This window comes from Fukomys damarensis, unplaced genomic scaffold, assembly GCF_012274545.1.
Source record: "Fukomys damarensis isolate Sample0158 unplaced genomic scaffold, DMR_v1.0_HiC HiC_scaffold_15, whole genome shotgun sequence".
Taxonomy (NCBI): domain Eukaryota; kingdom Metazoa; phylum Chordata; class Mammalia; order Rodentia; family Bathyergidae; genus Fukomys; species Fukomys damarensis.
In genome coordinates, this window is record NW_022900927.1 from 11,601,132 (window position 1) to 11,619,017 (window position 17,886).

At 38.2% G+C, this 17,886-nt stretch overlaps 1 protein-coding gene across 7 annotated transcripts in view; it reads right to left on the reverse strand.

Moving 5' to 3' along the window:
• LOC104873989 (periphilin-1) overlaps positions 1 to 17,886 on the reverse strand; it is a 282,429-nt gene that overhangs the window by 17,046 nt on the left and 247,497 nt on the right. For all 7 annotated transcript variants that reach the window (XM_010640942.2, XM_010640940.3, XM_010640939.2 and 4 more), the window contains one exon: positions 13,648 to 13,788. In XM_010640942.2, the coding sequence (XP_010639244.1) occupies positions 13,648 to 13,788 (141 nt within the window). The remainder of the gene's footprint in view (positions 1 to 13,647; positions 13,789 to 17,886) is intronic.

The following is a 17,886-nucleotide window of genomic DNA, read 5'->3' on the forward strand; positions in this document are numbered from 1 at the left end:
TTTTCCTAGTATGAAATTTCTCCACTACTTCACAGTGAAAAATTGGTATCCTTTTAGCACATATGTGTCACTATGCTACTTTCTTCTTTCTTTTGTGCTTTTGGTTTGTTTTCTTTTCTTTTTCAAGATGGCAGGAATTGAACCTGGCGGTAATGCTAGTTAAGTATTTTTCTGATTTCTGTGATATTAAAGTTTAAATATTCTTATACTGTACTATAATTTAGAATTTTAAAAATAATTTTGATAGCATCACAGTATTATCTTTCAGTTCAAAATTTAAAAGTCCTTGCTAATCCAATAGTTTGTTGAAACTTTCTTCTCTCAGTACTGGGGATTGACCCAGGGCCTTCACAATGAGTTATATCCCCTACACTGTGGGTTTTTTTTTCCCCTTTTGTTCCAGAGATCAAGCTCAGGACCTTGTGCTTGCGAGGCAGGCACAGTGTCACTGAGCTAAATCCCCAGCCCCTACATATTTTTTTTTAAAAGATAGGGAATTCCCTAAATTGACCAGACTAAGCTCAAACTTGCAATCCTATTGCCTCAGCCTCCCAAAGTAATACTGAGATTACACTGTGTACCACCACGTACAGCTTGGGAAACTTTAAAAATCTATCCTTTAATCTCTAGTTGATGAAGGTGATGCATGTGGGAGTTGCTAAGAGGTCGCAGAACAGAAGATTCCAGAGAAGGGAAAGAAAGAGAAGTGAGTCAGGAGTAACAACACCTCCAGAACACAGGCAGCTTCTATATTTTCTGCTTAGCTGCTCCCTCCTCACTTCCAGAGACAGGCCCTGGAGCTACATTTGTATTACATGCCAGTTGAAAAGTATATATTTGTAGCACATAAATATATGACCATAGTGATACAGATAAATCCCAGAGTTTACTAGCTTATGAAATTGGTTTTATAATGTTACCACTGCCAAGAATATAGAAAAAGGGCTTAAAGGGGTAGGGAAGAAGGCATGAAAAGAAGGGTAGGGAAGAAGGCATGAAAAGGAAGAAGGGAGGCTGAGGAAGAGAGATTAGGCCTAGTGGCCTTCCACGTATAGGTTTCAAACTTGGTTTCAGCCCTATGTTGCACCCCAAACCCCTGTTGGCTTCCAATACTTTCCCTGCTAAAGGCAGTTTCTGTGTTCTCTGTATACCCATCATGACAGCCTGCCCACATTAGCCAGTCTTCTGTTTGAGTGGCAACCTAGAAGCTGCAACAGGCTAGTGCCATCCTACCTGCAAAGCAGCATATCTTCTTCTAAGCAGTACTTTAGCACTGTCTCAGATGCCAAGGTGATGGTACAAATCTATTTTTTTTTTTTTTTTTTTTTTTTTTTCTATGTGTTCTTATACCACTTCCACCATCGCTACACATTTAAAGTCTTTCTCAGTCATTATAAATAAATAAATATGCAAAATGTATACAATTACTATTATTGTTTTTGTTTTGTTTTGTTTTTTGGTACCAGGGATCAAACTTGGGACCTTGCACTGTGAAGCAGACAGTGGGACCACTGAGCTAAATCCCTAGCCCCAAAGTGTCTAAAATTATTTAATTAAATACTAAACAGTGCATGGAGAGAGAGAGAGAGAGAGAGAGAGAGAGGGATTACAGGCGTGTGCCACCATGCCCGGCTCTATTTTCTTTTTTAATGTAATCACAAATCAACCAAAGATGTTTTATGATCCTATATCTAACCTAGATAAGGCTACAATTTTCCATGGTGAAAGAAATCAATTATCAATCCTTGGAGAATCTATTGAAAATATAGCTTTTGTTACTCCTACTAGGAGGAAAAAAGTAATGGATTTGCTAATGGCTCATCCTATGTAATTGTGGGAAATAAAATTGTCTGCTTAATCATATTTCTACTTTTAAATCACAGAGCATTCCTTACCACTCTGAATTCTTCCAAGTTTTTGTTTCCAGAGAAAGGAATCATCTATAATTAACAAATATCAAACATTTTAAAAATAGAAAATATAGTATAAAGTATATTAAAGTAGGACACCTGAAAATGTACAGCTCAGCCATAGAACAACTGTCTAACATGTCCTACACTAGGTTCAATGGGGAGGGAGGGTTAGGAAGGCAAAAAGAGTACTAGAATTATGATATTCTATGGATCTAATAAACCTCGCCACATATATTACTGTATTAAAAAGTTGTTGAGCTATTGATTTTAAATTTTGCTAGCTTTTTTGGTTAGTAAAATGAGTAGAACTGGAATTATGAGTAAATGTGGGGTAAGAAGAACAGGGAAATCCAGAAATCAAATCTTTCATTTGGACTAGTGACACTGAACATTTGATTGGTTCAGATAAAATAAGGTTCAAAAAGTTGACCCCTTACCATGAGGACCAAAAAAAATAGTGCGGTCATTTCTCCTTTAATCTCACTTCATGCGAGATTACCATATGCTCCTGTAGATACAACGCGGATAGAGGTTTTTTCAAATAAACATATCCTGGAAAATACATGTCATTCTCTTCATACACACTTGCAGTATCCCAAGGCAATAAAAACAGCATAAATTTTAAAATGTGTCTTCCATCTCAGAAAGTCAGGGTTACTCATACTGCATATTTAAAAGTTCTGAAATTGTTATTCACAGCCAGGACTACTTTCCTGAGTAAACACTAAATTATTTGTACAAGTTAACTAAATTATCCTGATATTTTAAAAAGGGCTTTCAGAGGCACCACAGTGGTGAAATTGGACTATGTTCTGCACCGTTAGCATCTGGGTTCCCTCTCTACAGTTACAATGCTAGAGTGCACCTAACCAGCAAAGCACCGCAGGGACACAGCAGCCTTCTTCCCACCAGAGCCACTTCCAGCCTAAGACTCCTACTCGCAGGGGCTGCCCTCCTAGGGGAAAGACACTTCACAGCAAGGTTCCTCTGGTTCCTAAGATCTGACTCAAATAAATCCTTGAATAAAATCAAGAAGGGAGGGAGTGAGGGGAGGACAGGAAGGTGAGCGGACAGGCAGGCAGGCAAGTAAGTCCTGTCTACTAAATTTTTCCCATACCTACCAGCATACAATCTCTACCATTTTTAAATATTTTATCTGCATTCATATGTCATCGACCTCACCTGTTTATTTAATTTCCTCAAACTTTTGAAGATATATTCCACAAACTTTCTCTTGATCAAGTTTTCTACATTACTGCAAAGTATTTAAGAAATATACATTGTGGGCCAGAGATTTAGCTCTGTGGTTCCATTGACTGCTTCTCAAGCTCAAAGTCCAAAGTTCAATCCCCAGTACCAAAAAACAAACAAACAAACAAACAAACAAACCACATTTCTTTCCATCCATCCTGCTACTATTTTTACCCCCAGTGCTAGAGATTAACTCCAGGACCTTATGAGTGGTACACACAATTTCTATAGATGAAATACAAGTTCACCCTACCTCTTCTATCATATTGAAGGCAAATTCTTTCTTTCCCTTCTTTGTAACTATCTCAGATTAAATATACATCTGGGGACAAAACAGATCTTTAATTACCTCTGATTAATCAAACATTCTGCCCTTGCTTGGCTCAAACATCTTATCCAAATGTTACCATATACAAATTCTTGGAGATTAGTGAATAAAAGCTGTTCAAAGGGGGTTGTCAACAAATCGCCTTGATCAAGTTAACATAGTTAAACTTATAATTTGGCATTATAGAAAATGAATGTTCTGAAATCAAGTAGGGAAGTTTAGACTATAAAGTCATTTCAAAATATTGAATGCCTAAAGCAAAACTCTGAAAGGTATAGCCAGGTGTAATGGCACACACGTATCATAATCCCAGCACTACAGAAGGTTGAAGCTGGGAGATTACAAATTCAAGGCCAGCCTGGGCAATTTAGCAAGACCCTATCTTAAAAGATTTATAAGGGACCGATGATGTAGCTAGTATGAAGGCATGAGTTCAATGAGCAATAGTGGGAGAGAAAGGAAACAGGAAAGGCATTATAATGTTATTACTTTCAAATATATTGTTATTACAACTTTCTTCATATATAACGGTATACACAGAATCTTACTGAAAGTTTTCTTAGCAAAATGTTTCTTCTACACATTGTAGGAAGTGACTGCTAATTCAAAGCACAGATGGTACCCCAGCTAAGATACCCAGTTTCTTTCTTTTTCTTTTTTTTGGTATCGGGAATCGAACTTGGGTCCCTGCGCTTGCATGAGCTAAATCCCTGGGCCAAGATACCCAATTTCTATTGGATAGATTAACAACAGTCTATTATTTTGTGAGAATCAACTTTCTGACCAGAGTTCAAGTAACATTTAGTCTAAAATTCTTTTCCTTACAAGACAATCACAGCATAAGAACAGAGTTTAAATTCACTTAGAAATAACATGTTACAGTCTATTCAGAGATTTTTCTCCACTAAAATTGAGCACAAGAAGTTTTTAAATACTAATATATAAAGACAAGTTTCAAAATGTCTAAAAATATATTCTTTTAAAAAACTAAACCAAACACATACACATACAAGAACCAACAAAACTAATCCAGAAAACGTAGTATTCAAGATGGGACTACTTAAGGAGTCAAAAGAATTGCGTATTATTACTAACATGAAGCAATAATTAAAATGTAAACATATGTAAAACAAAGGGAAATGTTTCCAGTTCTGCCTGTCTTCCATGCGTAGGTGTGACAGGAAAGCACTAAAATCGTTTTACCTCACACTAAATCATCTCCAGTGATGCAAGCCAGTGCTCATTCCACAGAGCTCACAACTGGGTAGCAGCTGCATTCTGCATTGTTTTTTCTAAATGTTCAGTTTTACAGAGAAAAGAGGCTATGTTAAACTGGACAACCTGAATACGACTTTAACAGTCAAATTCCAACTACAGTGTACTGTATTTCTGTTCAAAGCAGCAGCAACCATTCTTTTCTCATACTGAACACAATCTGAACCACCCAAATGGAAATCAGGCTAAGTTAAGAGATTTTTTTAGCCTTAAAATCACTATGTACAGACATAATTACAAGTAAAAGCTTCAAATTCAGGTTGGGGATTTAGTTCAGCCCTGCCTTGCAAGCACAAGGTCCAGAGTTGGGGTGGGGGGTCGCTTGAAATTCAACTACTTTGCACAGTAAGACTCAACTGCTATGGAGATTTAGCTCAGTGGCACTTTGCCTGCCTGGCAAGTGCAAAGATCGGAGTTCAATCCCTAGCCCCGCTACCCTTCACTGCAAAAAAAAGAATCAACTGCTATGACCCTAGAAAATGAGCATTTATATCCACAAGTATGCCACAAAATAAACAATGCGCACACACACACACACACACACACACACACACCACCATAGGTATAATTTCTTATCATTTTCATGGAAATTAGGGTAATACAGTACTTGAGCTCACAGGAGTGTTTCAAAAACTAAGTGATAGAACACATAAAAAGTATAGGTCTTAATATTCAGAAACCATCTAGTCATTCAACAAACATTTGAGGGCCTACCTAATACTATGTGCAGAGTCTGTATACAGAGTTCTTTCATTGAATAAAACATACATTTTTAAACGGATATATACAGTAACTTATGTAGTATAGTATATACAGTAAGGTATATAAAAACATCAATGTTCATGTAATTGTGCTAAGTGTAACAGAAGAAAGGTTCAGTGATGGTGGAACTACTTACAGACAGGGCTACAAGAGTGACACAAAAACTCGGGGTGGAGAGGCGGAAGACAGACATCAGGTCTCTGGGGGCATGCATGAGGAAAACGTTGGATTTTATTCCATGAATGATGAGGAGCACCGTGTTTCAAGCAGAAAAACTATTATATTTAACAGATTTATGTGTCAAAAAGAAAAAAAAATCCTATTCCAACACTCCACTTGACTAGGAAAACAGTTTCAAAGTATTGCGAAGCACTAACCTTTGTTTTAAAATGCTGTCTGTTCCTTTTAGGTGGAAAATTCTAAACTATGTTGACTAATTCCTGCTTTGTTTTAAAAAGCTTAAAAGAAAAAAAGCACTAGGGCATATTTTTCTTTTTTTCCTCTCTTCTGAATGTATGATCTAGCTGACTTAGCAGGTGTGGTTTAATTCTGTGCCTTGCCTTTCTGATCAGTCCCAGGGGCACACTACTGAAGTACATCCCTAGGTTGGTTGGTTGTTTTTTGAGATAAGGTCTCAAATTGCACAGGGGAAACTCAAACTTGTGGTCCTCCTGCCTCAGCCTCCCTCCGTGCTAGGATTACAGAACAGACTACCAGCCCAGTTTGACTCACTTTTTAATTTTGAATTATGTACGACCTAGTTACTTAACCTGAGTACCAGGTCAAATTCTCTGGCATATACCTGAATTAAAGGCTAAAACAAACAAAACTGGCACTGTACATACTTTTCCCAATAAAACCATCATAATCACCATGTTCTCGGGGAGCATCTGATTTAATAATGTCCAAAGCATTCTTACTTAGTCAAATGCAGTTAAACTAGTTTTTGCCTTTTCTACTTTTTCTCAAAAGATGCTGTGAATTGCTGGAAAAAGTCCAAGACTGCAATTACTTGATCCACTGTGAGCTCCTTTATCTCTCCTGTTGACTTCCATATCAACAGAGAACATGTGGTGTATTCTAAACTCTTTCCACGCCCAATTCAGGAACTCCAAGAGCTAATAGGCACGCCCCCCCATCTCATTTTCCCCTACTCTTAGAAAATTGCTTCTTTTCCAACTTGTCTTCTTTCCATCTCAAAAATGCTACCACTTTATTCTCGTTTCTCCCTGGTTCCATAAAGTTTCTCTGAATTCTCAAAGTTAATCTCTATTTGTGCTATTTCTGGCTCTTGCTTCACCAATTATTCGTGTTTATCTTCATTTTTCCTCATAGAACCCTTCCCCTTTTATAAACACTCAAAAGTGAATTCATTCTTCTGCCACACTCTTATGCAGTTGTTCTGTATTTCTTTTTTTTTTTTAATGCCAGGGATCAAACTCAGACCCTTGCACTTAACAAGGCAAGCGGCAGAACCACTGAGCTAAATCCCCGGCTGTTCTGTATTTCTAACATCACTAACCTAATTCAGGTTCTTGTTTATTACCTAAAAATAACAAAACATTTCTGTACAGCCAAATTGATCTGTAAAAAACCTGACCCTAATACTTAATGCTCCAAATTCCTCCATCAGCTATTGTGTCTATCCGACAGAATTCAAATACTTTTTTCTGTAATTTCAAAAAAAAAAAAAAAATCTTCAATACACATATCCCCATATCCTTGGGCAGCTATGTACAATCTCACTTCTACCAGCAAATTTCAGTAAAATGTGGTCTATAATGACAGTTTTTCATTCTTGATTTCTCCTCTTTACTTGAGGGACTATCTTCTTTTACTTGTACTCAAGTACTGGGTTTCTTACTCAGTCAAAGAGAAACATCAGAACTGAATTACAGTATACTATTTGAGGATTTAAACAAAAGATTTCCTTTCTGCTCTTTATCTTTTATAGAAAAACGTATTCACAGGTATGGAGATATTCTGAGTTCTGTGACTTGTTCTAGTATACCCTCAAACCTTGAGGGGGTGATCATGGGAACACCTAGATTCATAGCCAATTTGGCAGAAGCACAAGTAAACTGGGAATGCTGTGTGTGAGAGGGCAACTGTGCCTTTTAGGTTGTGGGGTTCGTACCAACTCCAGGGGGTTAGTGACAGGTCTGAACCACATTGTACCTGTTGGGATTGAAACAGAATACTTTCTTCCAAAGCTGCTCTACCCAAACCAAGACAAAGTTCCAAAGCCCAGTATGCAAAATTATGCAGGCGCCTTCTCAATCAACATGGTAAATATAATTTTATTAACATCTACTATATGAAGTTATTTCAATAAATGCTGACATGGAGAAAATAAGACCTAAAATTGTCCGTGTAAGTAAGACATGGTTTTACCCACACTAAACTCCTTGTGATTATTTCCTACAGTTCCCTATTTTCCTACTTATGATCATGCCATTCACCCTTACCTAGAGTCTTTTACAGCCTATTCCTAATTATAAGAAATCTACTTGAAGTTAAGGGTCTGATCAATTCTCATTTCCACAGTGAAGCTTCCTTTGGCCATTATAACTGAAACTCTTTTTAAAATCTGAGTTTCAAGGCAAATAAACATATCAGAAAACCAATAAGTAATCACTGTTCTGATGACTTTAACAATAAATTTTAAAACATAATATACTACATTTCTCAGAAAGCACCCCTGCCTTGAAACACATACCTTTCAAAGCATTGCTAAATTCTTTAAAAGGGAAACTGCCAATAAGCATCAATAAAGAAAATACAAGAAACCAGAGTGAGAAGATAACATGGAAGCCATGGTACCCCCATCCCAATGGTTGTCCAAAGAGCCAGAAACTCAGAGGCTGGTAATGAATGAGAGGTTGACCTAGACTCATGAAAATACTGCACTAGATATGAGGCATCTGCATAAAGCTAGGAAGTTTTTGAATGTATGAGTTAGTTACAAGAAAAAATAAAACTAAAACTACAGGTCTTAGCCTGGGTTCTAAAATGATGAGAAGTGGTTTCCCCTGAGAATTCACATGCACCTGAGGTTCTGAATATAACAACTCCAATCCAAACACACACACAAAATGCTACCAGGAGCAAGTGCCAGAAGAAAAACAATGGCAAATTAAAGCTCTGAGACTTCAGATAATAAAATGATCAGTTACAGGATATATAACATGTTTTTAAACAGGAAAAAAACCCATTTATTTCTAAGCATATCTATAATAACTAAATTTCTCGAATAGAAAATAAAACAAAATAACTGGATGAATTAGTAAATTAGACAACCAAAGAAAGAGCTAAAAGTTTAGTTCTGAACAAGATATCTACAATTTAAGATTTAAAAAGAGACAGAAAAAACAAAATGGAAGATTGGATGAAAAAAATCTATCTATATCCAAATAGAGGATATGGAAACGAAGATATTCAACACTCAAAAAGATAATATTTATAAATTCCCAGCTCTAACATAAAATATCAATACTCACACACGAGAAGCAGGAATTATCTTAAGTAGAATAAACTTAAAAAACAATCCATATCTAGAAAAGTTATGATAAAATTACATATGAAAAGTAAATGTTTTTTAAATAATTATCTCTTTCTTCACAGGTTGTCATAGCTATTAAAGTGAACAACTTTTTATGTAAGTCTTCTCAAAATGTTTTAGTCCCATTTTAAGTTTCTGAGAAACCCTGTTCATCTTGCAGATGTTGAAAACCATTAAAACCTGCCTGCATTTTTGCAACCAAATGAATGAAGATGGTTGTGCTTCTCTCTCCTTTGCCTTCTAACTGCCGGAAGGGCAAGATTCATGAGGAGCTACTGTAGTGTCAATTTTCCTGAGCCTGAACCAACTAAGTGCAGAGCCAGAGAGCATGATACACATGGGTGCTTCAGGCACTCCTTCCAGTTCCATCCATTCAAGGGTTGAACAAATACTCACTGTGAGCTGCCACAAGAACTTGGGATGATGCAAACATAACTAAACAGGTAATGTTCTTTTCCGTCTATGAAAAAGTCAGGCAGAATTACAGCTCAACATATACTAACCATGAGTAGGAAGATGATAGGAAATTGTCCGTGCAACTTTCACTGGCAAACAAGAGTTCACTATGTAACCAATAAACTTCGTGAATAAAAATATTTAATATAAGTAACACAAAATTTAGAAAATTCTACTGTAAACTATACTCCCTTTATGGCAGTTTCAACTAAAAAGTCCATTAATTTAATACTTACTACTCTTCTACTTCACATAGGGCCCAATTACAATCAAGAATGTACTGCATAAGGAAATATATTTTAAGAAAAAACCCTCTAGCCAGGCGCTGTGGCACGCACCTGTAATCTAGCACTTGAGAGGCTGAAGCAGGAGGATAGGTGTGAGTTTGAAGCCAGCCTGGGCTACATAGGAGTTCAAAACCAGCCTGACCTACACAGAAAGATCCTGTCTCAAAACACAAAGACAGGCCAGGGATTTAGCTCAGTGGTACTGTGCCCACCTCTCAAGTGCAAGGTCCTGAGTTTGATCCCTGGTACCAGAAAACAAACAGTTAACTAACAACAAAAAAGGAATAAGTCCTCTGCTGAGAGACTCATATCCAAGCTTGGTTCCAAAAACAGCAAAGATTATGGAAGTAGCTTATGGTGTTAATACTGAAGTAAAATGCTTTTCTAAGAATTTCTAGATATAAAAGATCTTTAGTATTAAGACCTCATCTGATCTTTCACTTTTCTCATAACAGATACAAAGACAGAAATCACATGCATGAAAATAATTTTTGAAATAAGAGAATTTTTTCCTCTTAGATCTCTACCAGCAATGGCAATAAAGTATGCTAACAGAACAGAAGTTCAAGGTAGAATTATTCACACTATCAATAGAAATTAATGAAGTATACATAAAGCTGTCAGAGGTCCCAAAAAGAACTGTAACAAGGGCTGGGGATTTAACTCAGTGGTTCTGCTGCCTACCTTGCAAGCACAAGGACCTGAGTTCAATTCCCAGTACCAAAAAATAAATAAATAAATAAAAATAATTGTAACAGATTACTTAACAGAAGTGTTTGTGTATATAAAAATACACACATGTATTTATACAGTTTTAACCAATAGAAGCTGAAGGTGCTAAAGACAGATAAGCACCACAGTTCAGGACCACTTATATATAAAACAAAAGACAATGGTATAAATACATTACAGAAAATGTTCAGAAGAAATGTAACACAAGCAGTTTTGCAGCCGGGGACTTAGCTCAGTGGTTCCACTGCCTGCCTCGCAAGCACAAGGTCCTGAGTTCAACCCCCAGTAACAAAAAAAAAGTTCACAAAGTAGTTTAGTACATGGAAGTAGGCACTGCTATTACATTTGCTGGTGTGAGATTTTAAAACTTCTATAACTTCATACTCTCACACTATAAATGATTACTTCAAAAATCAAACTATTTTCTATCAACCTAACAATGTGTAAATTAATAAATGGAAATAAATCCTTGCAATCCCCCAAAACTGCTATTATTTATTTTAAAGGCTATTTTCCAATCAAATTAATTTTTTAAAAGACATCTGTACAAAAATCTAGTTAGTCCCACACGCAATGTAATCGCTATCACCACAGGTCAATGGAAATGACAACAGAAAAACACAATGTCACAAACCTACACATTTCTGTTCTCTAGTATCTGCTTTATCATTTTTCACTTTTTTTTTAAGGCAAGGTCTCGCTCTTGAATTCTGGCAATCCTCCTGCCTCAGCCTCAGGTTGTGACTGCAGGCATGCCCGCCACAGCCACTTAGATACATGTGCCTATCTGTCCATGTGTATGCACACATATGTATACTGTATGTGCATCCTCACAATATATGCTGGAAGAAGAGTAAACTCAGAGGTGAGAATGAAACTTCTGTGCACAGCATCACCTCTTGTGCTTTTGCAATTCCGTGCTTTTGTTGTTATGAGCTAGAATGCAGTTTACTGGAAGATAAAATTAACAACAAATCAGAACACATTCTTTGTGAGACATGAATATAACTTTAAGTTTTATACATATTTTTATTTCACTTAAAATCGGGTGAGAAGATTTCCATGTGTATGTGTTCAGAATAATGTCCACATCACTGTCACAGCTCATCCAACTAAGTACTTGAGACAATGCATTTTATTGTATAGTGATTGTACCTCAGGAAATATAGGGGCAGAACTTCTCTAAATTTATACCCTAAATATGGAGGATAGAATCTCTTTTATATGGTAGTAATCATCTCCAACCTTTCAATACAAATACCAAACTTTACAAGAACCATACTTAAAATGGTACAAGTACTACAAGGGATGAGATTGTTCTGGAGTTTATTTCTGGAGCTATATCACTGCAAAAAGCAGTTTCAGTTAGATACTCCCTGTACAACACACCCAAGCCTAAGTGCCTCAAGAGCCAGGCCTGGCGCCAGTAATCCCAGCACTCAGGAGGCTGAGGCAGGAGGACTGCTGTGCCTTTTTTTTTTTTCTCAACTTGGTTTTTTTTTTTTCCTCATTGAGTTTATTGGTACATTTTAGGTATACAGTACAGTTATATTCATTATTGGAATCTTGTACCTTTACATCACAGGTCTTGGTTGATTGCTGCACCTTTGAGGCCAGCCTGGGCTACATAGTGAGTTCAAGGCCAGCCTGAATTACATAGCAAGACTGTCTCCAAAAAAACAAATTCCTCAAGGAACTGCTGCATTTGTAGACATTTAGCACTAAAACAAATTTTGGCCTGAAGATTTAGTCCATTTCACATTGTAATACTGTCTCAAAGTTAATGACTTTCTAGAGATTCCATAGCTAAAGGACAGACCAAATTTTAAAAAATTAAAAAATTAAAAAAACTAGATACTGAAATTTATTTTTATTGTATATCTGAACACAGTGACTTATGAATCAGGGAGGAGACGCCTTGAATATTAAAATAATATTTCTGTTTCTACATTACCAAAACTTGATTTTTATGGTCTCATCTACATGGCTTTTGAGTTATTACATTTAATCTTCATGCATATTTTTTTTAGTACGAGAGATTGAACCCAGGACCTTGTGCTTGTGAGGCAAGCACTGGAACCACTGAGCTAAATCCCCGCCCCTTAATTTTGAAATATTTCAAGTATATGGAAAAACACAAAAAATTATTAGAGGTTTATGTTAACTACTATCCTAGCTTCTGAAATTCTGCAGGTTTGCATGACAACTTTCCTATCCTGGTTCTTTTATCATTGGTGTGACAGCAACACAACCAGCCACACAATCATATCTAGAATTTAAGATTTTCCACAACCCAACCAAGAAAAGGAGATTTTAATTAACATGGAAATGGGACAATAGCCTAAGAAAATGGCTTAATTTTGTTCTTAATTTTGAAGTTTTGAGAAGATTATACAATGAGGTAATGTGATTTATTAAAAGTACCAGAGAATAACATCAACATCAAAATCAAACACCTATACAAAACACGTTAAGTCACCTTTTACTTACCTCATTAAATCCTCATAAAATGATAATGCTTTAATAAGGTGGAAGATAGTTTCACAATAAAAACAAAATCCTGTTTTTCAAAATGACATCAACTAAAAATAAAGATTAAATCCCTTCTTGTCCCTTTAAGTTTTGGAAAATGCTTAACAGAAAAACAAATATATAATAGTCAAAATAGTATTTGCTAACATTTCTTGAATTTAATATTCGTCCACTCCAACCCTAAAAAGTTTAGAAATTGTTTCATACCAACTATATTAATTTCTCTTAAAAAAAAAATCTATCCTAGGGGCCGGGGATTTAGCTCAGTGGTTCCGCCGCCTGCCTTACAAGCACAAGGACTCGAATTCGATCCCCAATACCAAAAAAAAAAAAAAAATCTACCCTCCTAGTTTTTCTTTATTTAAAGTTAATAATAACAAGGGACCATAGTGACTCAAATGACTGCAGTAAAAAACTGTTTTGAAAATTTTTGAACAGAATCTCAAAGTCACAGATGGAAAAAGACAAAAGCAGTATAGCTAGTAAGAACTTATGTGAGAAAGTGGTATGAGCCAAACGTTGTCTACCTTATGAAGACTGCAACCTCACCTGTTCAATCTCTTTGGTTTTCGATGCTATTGCTTTAGAACGACTGCTGCGCTGACTGTCTTCCAATAATCCTGTGCTGTCTGCTGCATTGGTCTCTGGCTCCTCCGGCTGCTCAGAAAACAATGGTGCTGTAGGTCCCGCCTTGAAAAAATGTTCAAAATCGTTACTTTCTTAAAGAACACAGAACACTTCAGGTGGTACAATATATTGAGAAAACACTAGGGTTAATCTGTTTTTACAAAACTTTTAATCCCATTATACATAATGAGCACATATGAAGAGGATTAAAGATGAAATGATTGCTACTTTTTAAATTTTACATAAAACACAGCCTTTAGGCTTATTCCATCTGAAAATTTTACTTAAGTCTATATTAAAATACAGCTAAAAATTTTTGCCTCATAACTACTCTTTAAACAATCTAATTTGGAACACACAAGAGAAAAAATCCAACTACAAGTGAAAGTGTATACACATAAGAGAATAAAAGGAATACAGGAAAGGGTTCCACTTTCTAAAGTTAAAATACCTTGCTCCTGTAATTTAAGAACTTACTGAAATCATTAAAGAGAAACAATCCAACAAAAAATAATGACCGCTAATGTTTTTCCTGAGCTTGGTGGTACAGGTCTATAATATGGAGGCTGAGGCAGTACGACCACACACTCAAGGCCAGCCTGGGCTACACAGCAAACCCCAGGCCAATCTAGACAACACAGCAAGAGCTTATCTTAATCATGAACTAATAAAACCACCAAGACTCAAGTAACAAATCAATACTGAATAACTAGGCCAGGGATTTAGTTCAGGGGTGCCTCCGCCTGCCTTGCAAGCACAGGGTCCTGAGTAAGATCTCCGGTACCAAAAAAAAAAAGGAATAACCTCATAGCCAAAAGGCCATTCCCTATTAATACACACCCACTGTGTCACAAAAGAGGAGAGAAAAGGTGGTTAGGGATAGAAACATATACATCTATGCAAACTCATATCCACAGATATCTCCAGAGCAACACGTTCTGTGGGAAAAGGATTAAAGCAGTTTCCTGAGAACAACAATATGGAAGTGAAGAGGATGCAAGGGACATACTGAATTCTTCAATACCTGTCACAGTCTGGAGAATAAAAAGATTACTTGGAGATGACATTTGGTCTAAACACTAAGAGGTCCACAGAGAATGTCCCGAGAGGATCTAGTGTGAGGGAGTCTCAAGAGAGCACTGCTGAACCCAGAACTGTCTTGCTTTTGTTGCAGCAAAATACAGAAAGCAGTTCAAGTGTCAAGGAACAAGAAGGGCTGCTACCTATCATTTTTTTAAGATAATCTAAGCAACTTATCAGGCAGATGGAAGGCCAAAGTCTGAACCTATTATGCTTCCCGAATCTTTAACCACACATTCCAGAGCATGCGTGCTTTTGCCTCGCAAGCCCCTTCATGAGTATAATCATTCACTCCTCTAACCAAGCCCCCGACACAGCCCCCACTTGTTGTTTTAAGAATTAGGGATTGAGGAGAACAGGAACATGGTACAGACAGGTATTGAGCTTACAATAAAAAGTCATCATACCCTCAGCACAGTGTGCTCCTTGGAACAGGACACACAGAGCTCTTAGGACTGCAAGACACAACGATAATGTTATTCCTACAGCAGAAAGTATCAAGATACAGTGGTACTTCAGTTGAACTTAATTCTTCAAACAATGGTCACAGACTTTGTTCCACAGATTCAATTCTGATTGTAACCAAATTCTGCGACCAGAATCATGGAAAGAATTAAGTTCATGAACCAGAGGTTGGGGCCAGAGAGTTAGTTTTTGGGGCTGAGCCAGAAGACAACAGTTTTAAGATGACCTGGAGTGATGTTGTGAACTTCCATTTAAATTTTGTGAATCTTGGTCTTCGGTCAGCCCTGGAGAAAGGAAATCTCCCCAGGGAGATCTGTGTGAAAAGCACCCTGGAGCACACACTGGACCTCATCCAGGAACCAAAGCTGTTACATGGAATGGGTGTGATGCGCAGTGTGACATCCTGCATCACACTAAATGGAGCCAACTGACAGCAGCCTCAAGAGCATCAGGGCGTGGTTATGATCTCTCCATCAATGCTAGTCTGTTAGCAACAGAGGTAATGTTTTTTGAAAGTAGCTGTCCAGCCGGGCGTGGTGGCGCACTCCTACTGTAATGCCAGCACTCTGGAGGCTGGAGGATCACTGTGAGTTCGACACCAGCCTGGGCTACATAGTGAGTGCCAGGTCAGTCTCAAATACATAGTGAGACCCTGTCTCAAAAAACCAAGCCCACCCACCCCGCAAAAAAACAACAAAGTAGCTGTCCATAGTTAGGCCAGTTTGTAAGCAATGGGTCAAGGTGACTGCTGTAGTTGCCACTGTGGCTGCTAGTGCTGTGGCTGCAATAGCAGCTGCAATCAGAATAGCCAGAAAATGTTTTTGTCTGCTAAGTTCAAGGGCTGAGGTGACTTGCTCAAGGACAGAAAATTCTGTCCATTCTCTCGTGAGGCTAGTGGGGAGCCAAGCTCTGGCATCATGTCTGGCTACCACAATATGAGTAACATTTAATAGGGAAACATCAGGTTGGTGACAAACAGAGCGAGCCACGTAGCATTCGCTGGTGGGTAACACCAAGGGCTTTCAGAGGCTGATGCCGGTGGCAACAGGTAAGTTAGTGACGACTAAAATGTATGGGCGGGAACTCCAATCATTACATGCTCAGGTGTCACGGCAAACCACATGATGACTTTACTTATGGGCCGAGAGTTGCTAATTCTCACAATATGCGGGAAAAGGGGGATAGCTAAACGCCCAGAGATTTTTTTAAGAGGACAAATATAAGTGCCCGAGGAGAGGCGCAGTGAAGGTCCACTGAGTCCATGGTTCCATCATGCTGAGCTGCTGCTATGATTAAAGGATAAGTATAATTCCAGGGAGAGCTAGGCTTCAGCACTACTAAATTGCGAGGTCCCCAATTTCCTAGAGTCAATCTGTGAGAGGAGGTAATGTTAAGGTTGGTGCTTGACCTGAGGTCCATCCCAAATCTGAGCCATCTCCGATGGGCACCCTCAGGTGAGAGCAGGAGGGAAGGTGTCTGCCAGACCGAGGGGTTCCTCCTACTCTGACACTGTTATTTAAAAAAAAAAAAAAAAAAGTTGATGACAGGCTCCCTCCATTCAATTACCTCCTTTGAAAACACAGTTCCTACACTAGAGGGGCCAGAAGGGAATGCGACAGCTACTATCAGTGATGTTGGTGACCACAGGCAAGAAAAATTCTTCTGCCAAAAAGTACCTCTCCTGATGTAACAGGTACCACCCATTAGAATAACCAGAATGGCTGCAGTCCCTCTCACAGTCCCACAAGGGGCCAGGAGGTGGCAGCCAAGTTTCACCTGTGTAAGAGGTATCATTACAAGGGGGAGGGGTTTGTACCACATCTCTCCATGTGACCATGTCAAAAACGGGTGGGGTAAGAACATGGGCCCAGTAGACCACTTACTTACTTACTTGAGCTAGATGTACCGGCAAGCTCAAAAGAATAAGGGACCTTTTTACCTGTGCAGCCTTGGAGTTGGATGTGATCTGCTCTATCATTGAAAGAAACAAGTTTTCAGGAGTGGAAGGGGTTCCTTTGATTTGGAGAGTTTGTTCGGCTTGATTAGTAAGCTTCTTAATTTCTCCCCAGGTGGGTCCTGAAGCATGTGTCGTAGAGGGCAGGGGGCCCAGGCTTTTCCTCTTCCTGCTTGTTCCCGGGGGAAGCTGTATTGCCAGCTTCTGAAGCTCCAGGAGAGGATTGCTTCCCGACTCATTACACATGGTAGGGATGCACATGCTTTGCAGGATCTCAAACTGCACCTGTGGGTGACAAAACAGATGCATTCCCTCTCCCCTCCCCTAAGTGAGCAATTTCATGGGGCCCATCCATCATGGACCCGATAAAGGTTGTCGATAAAAAACCAATGGTCACGGTCCTTCTTTTGTGGGAATAAAATCATTTCCACTGCTTTGAATCCATCTGAGTCAAAATTTTAAAATTTAAAGAGTACTTTATATAACTGTTCCTATGGGGGAAGTCTCTACCACATCCCCCTTTTATCGTATTCCCCCTTTTTAATAACTGAATTTTGAGGAGCCCATGGCCCTCAAATGGGCCACTATAGCTTGTCCCGTAGGATTCTGAGGTATACCAGTGACATGTTTAACATGCCAGCCTTGGGAAGAATACCTAAAAC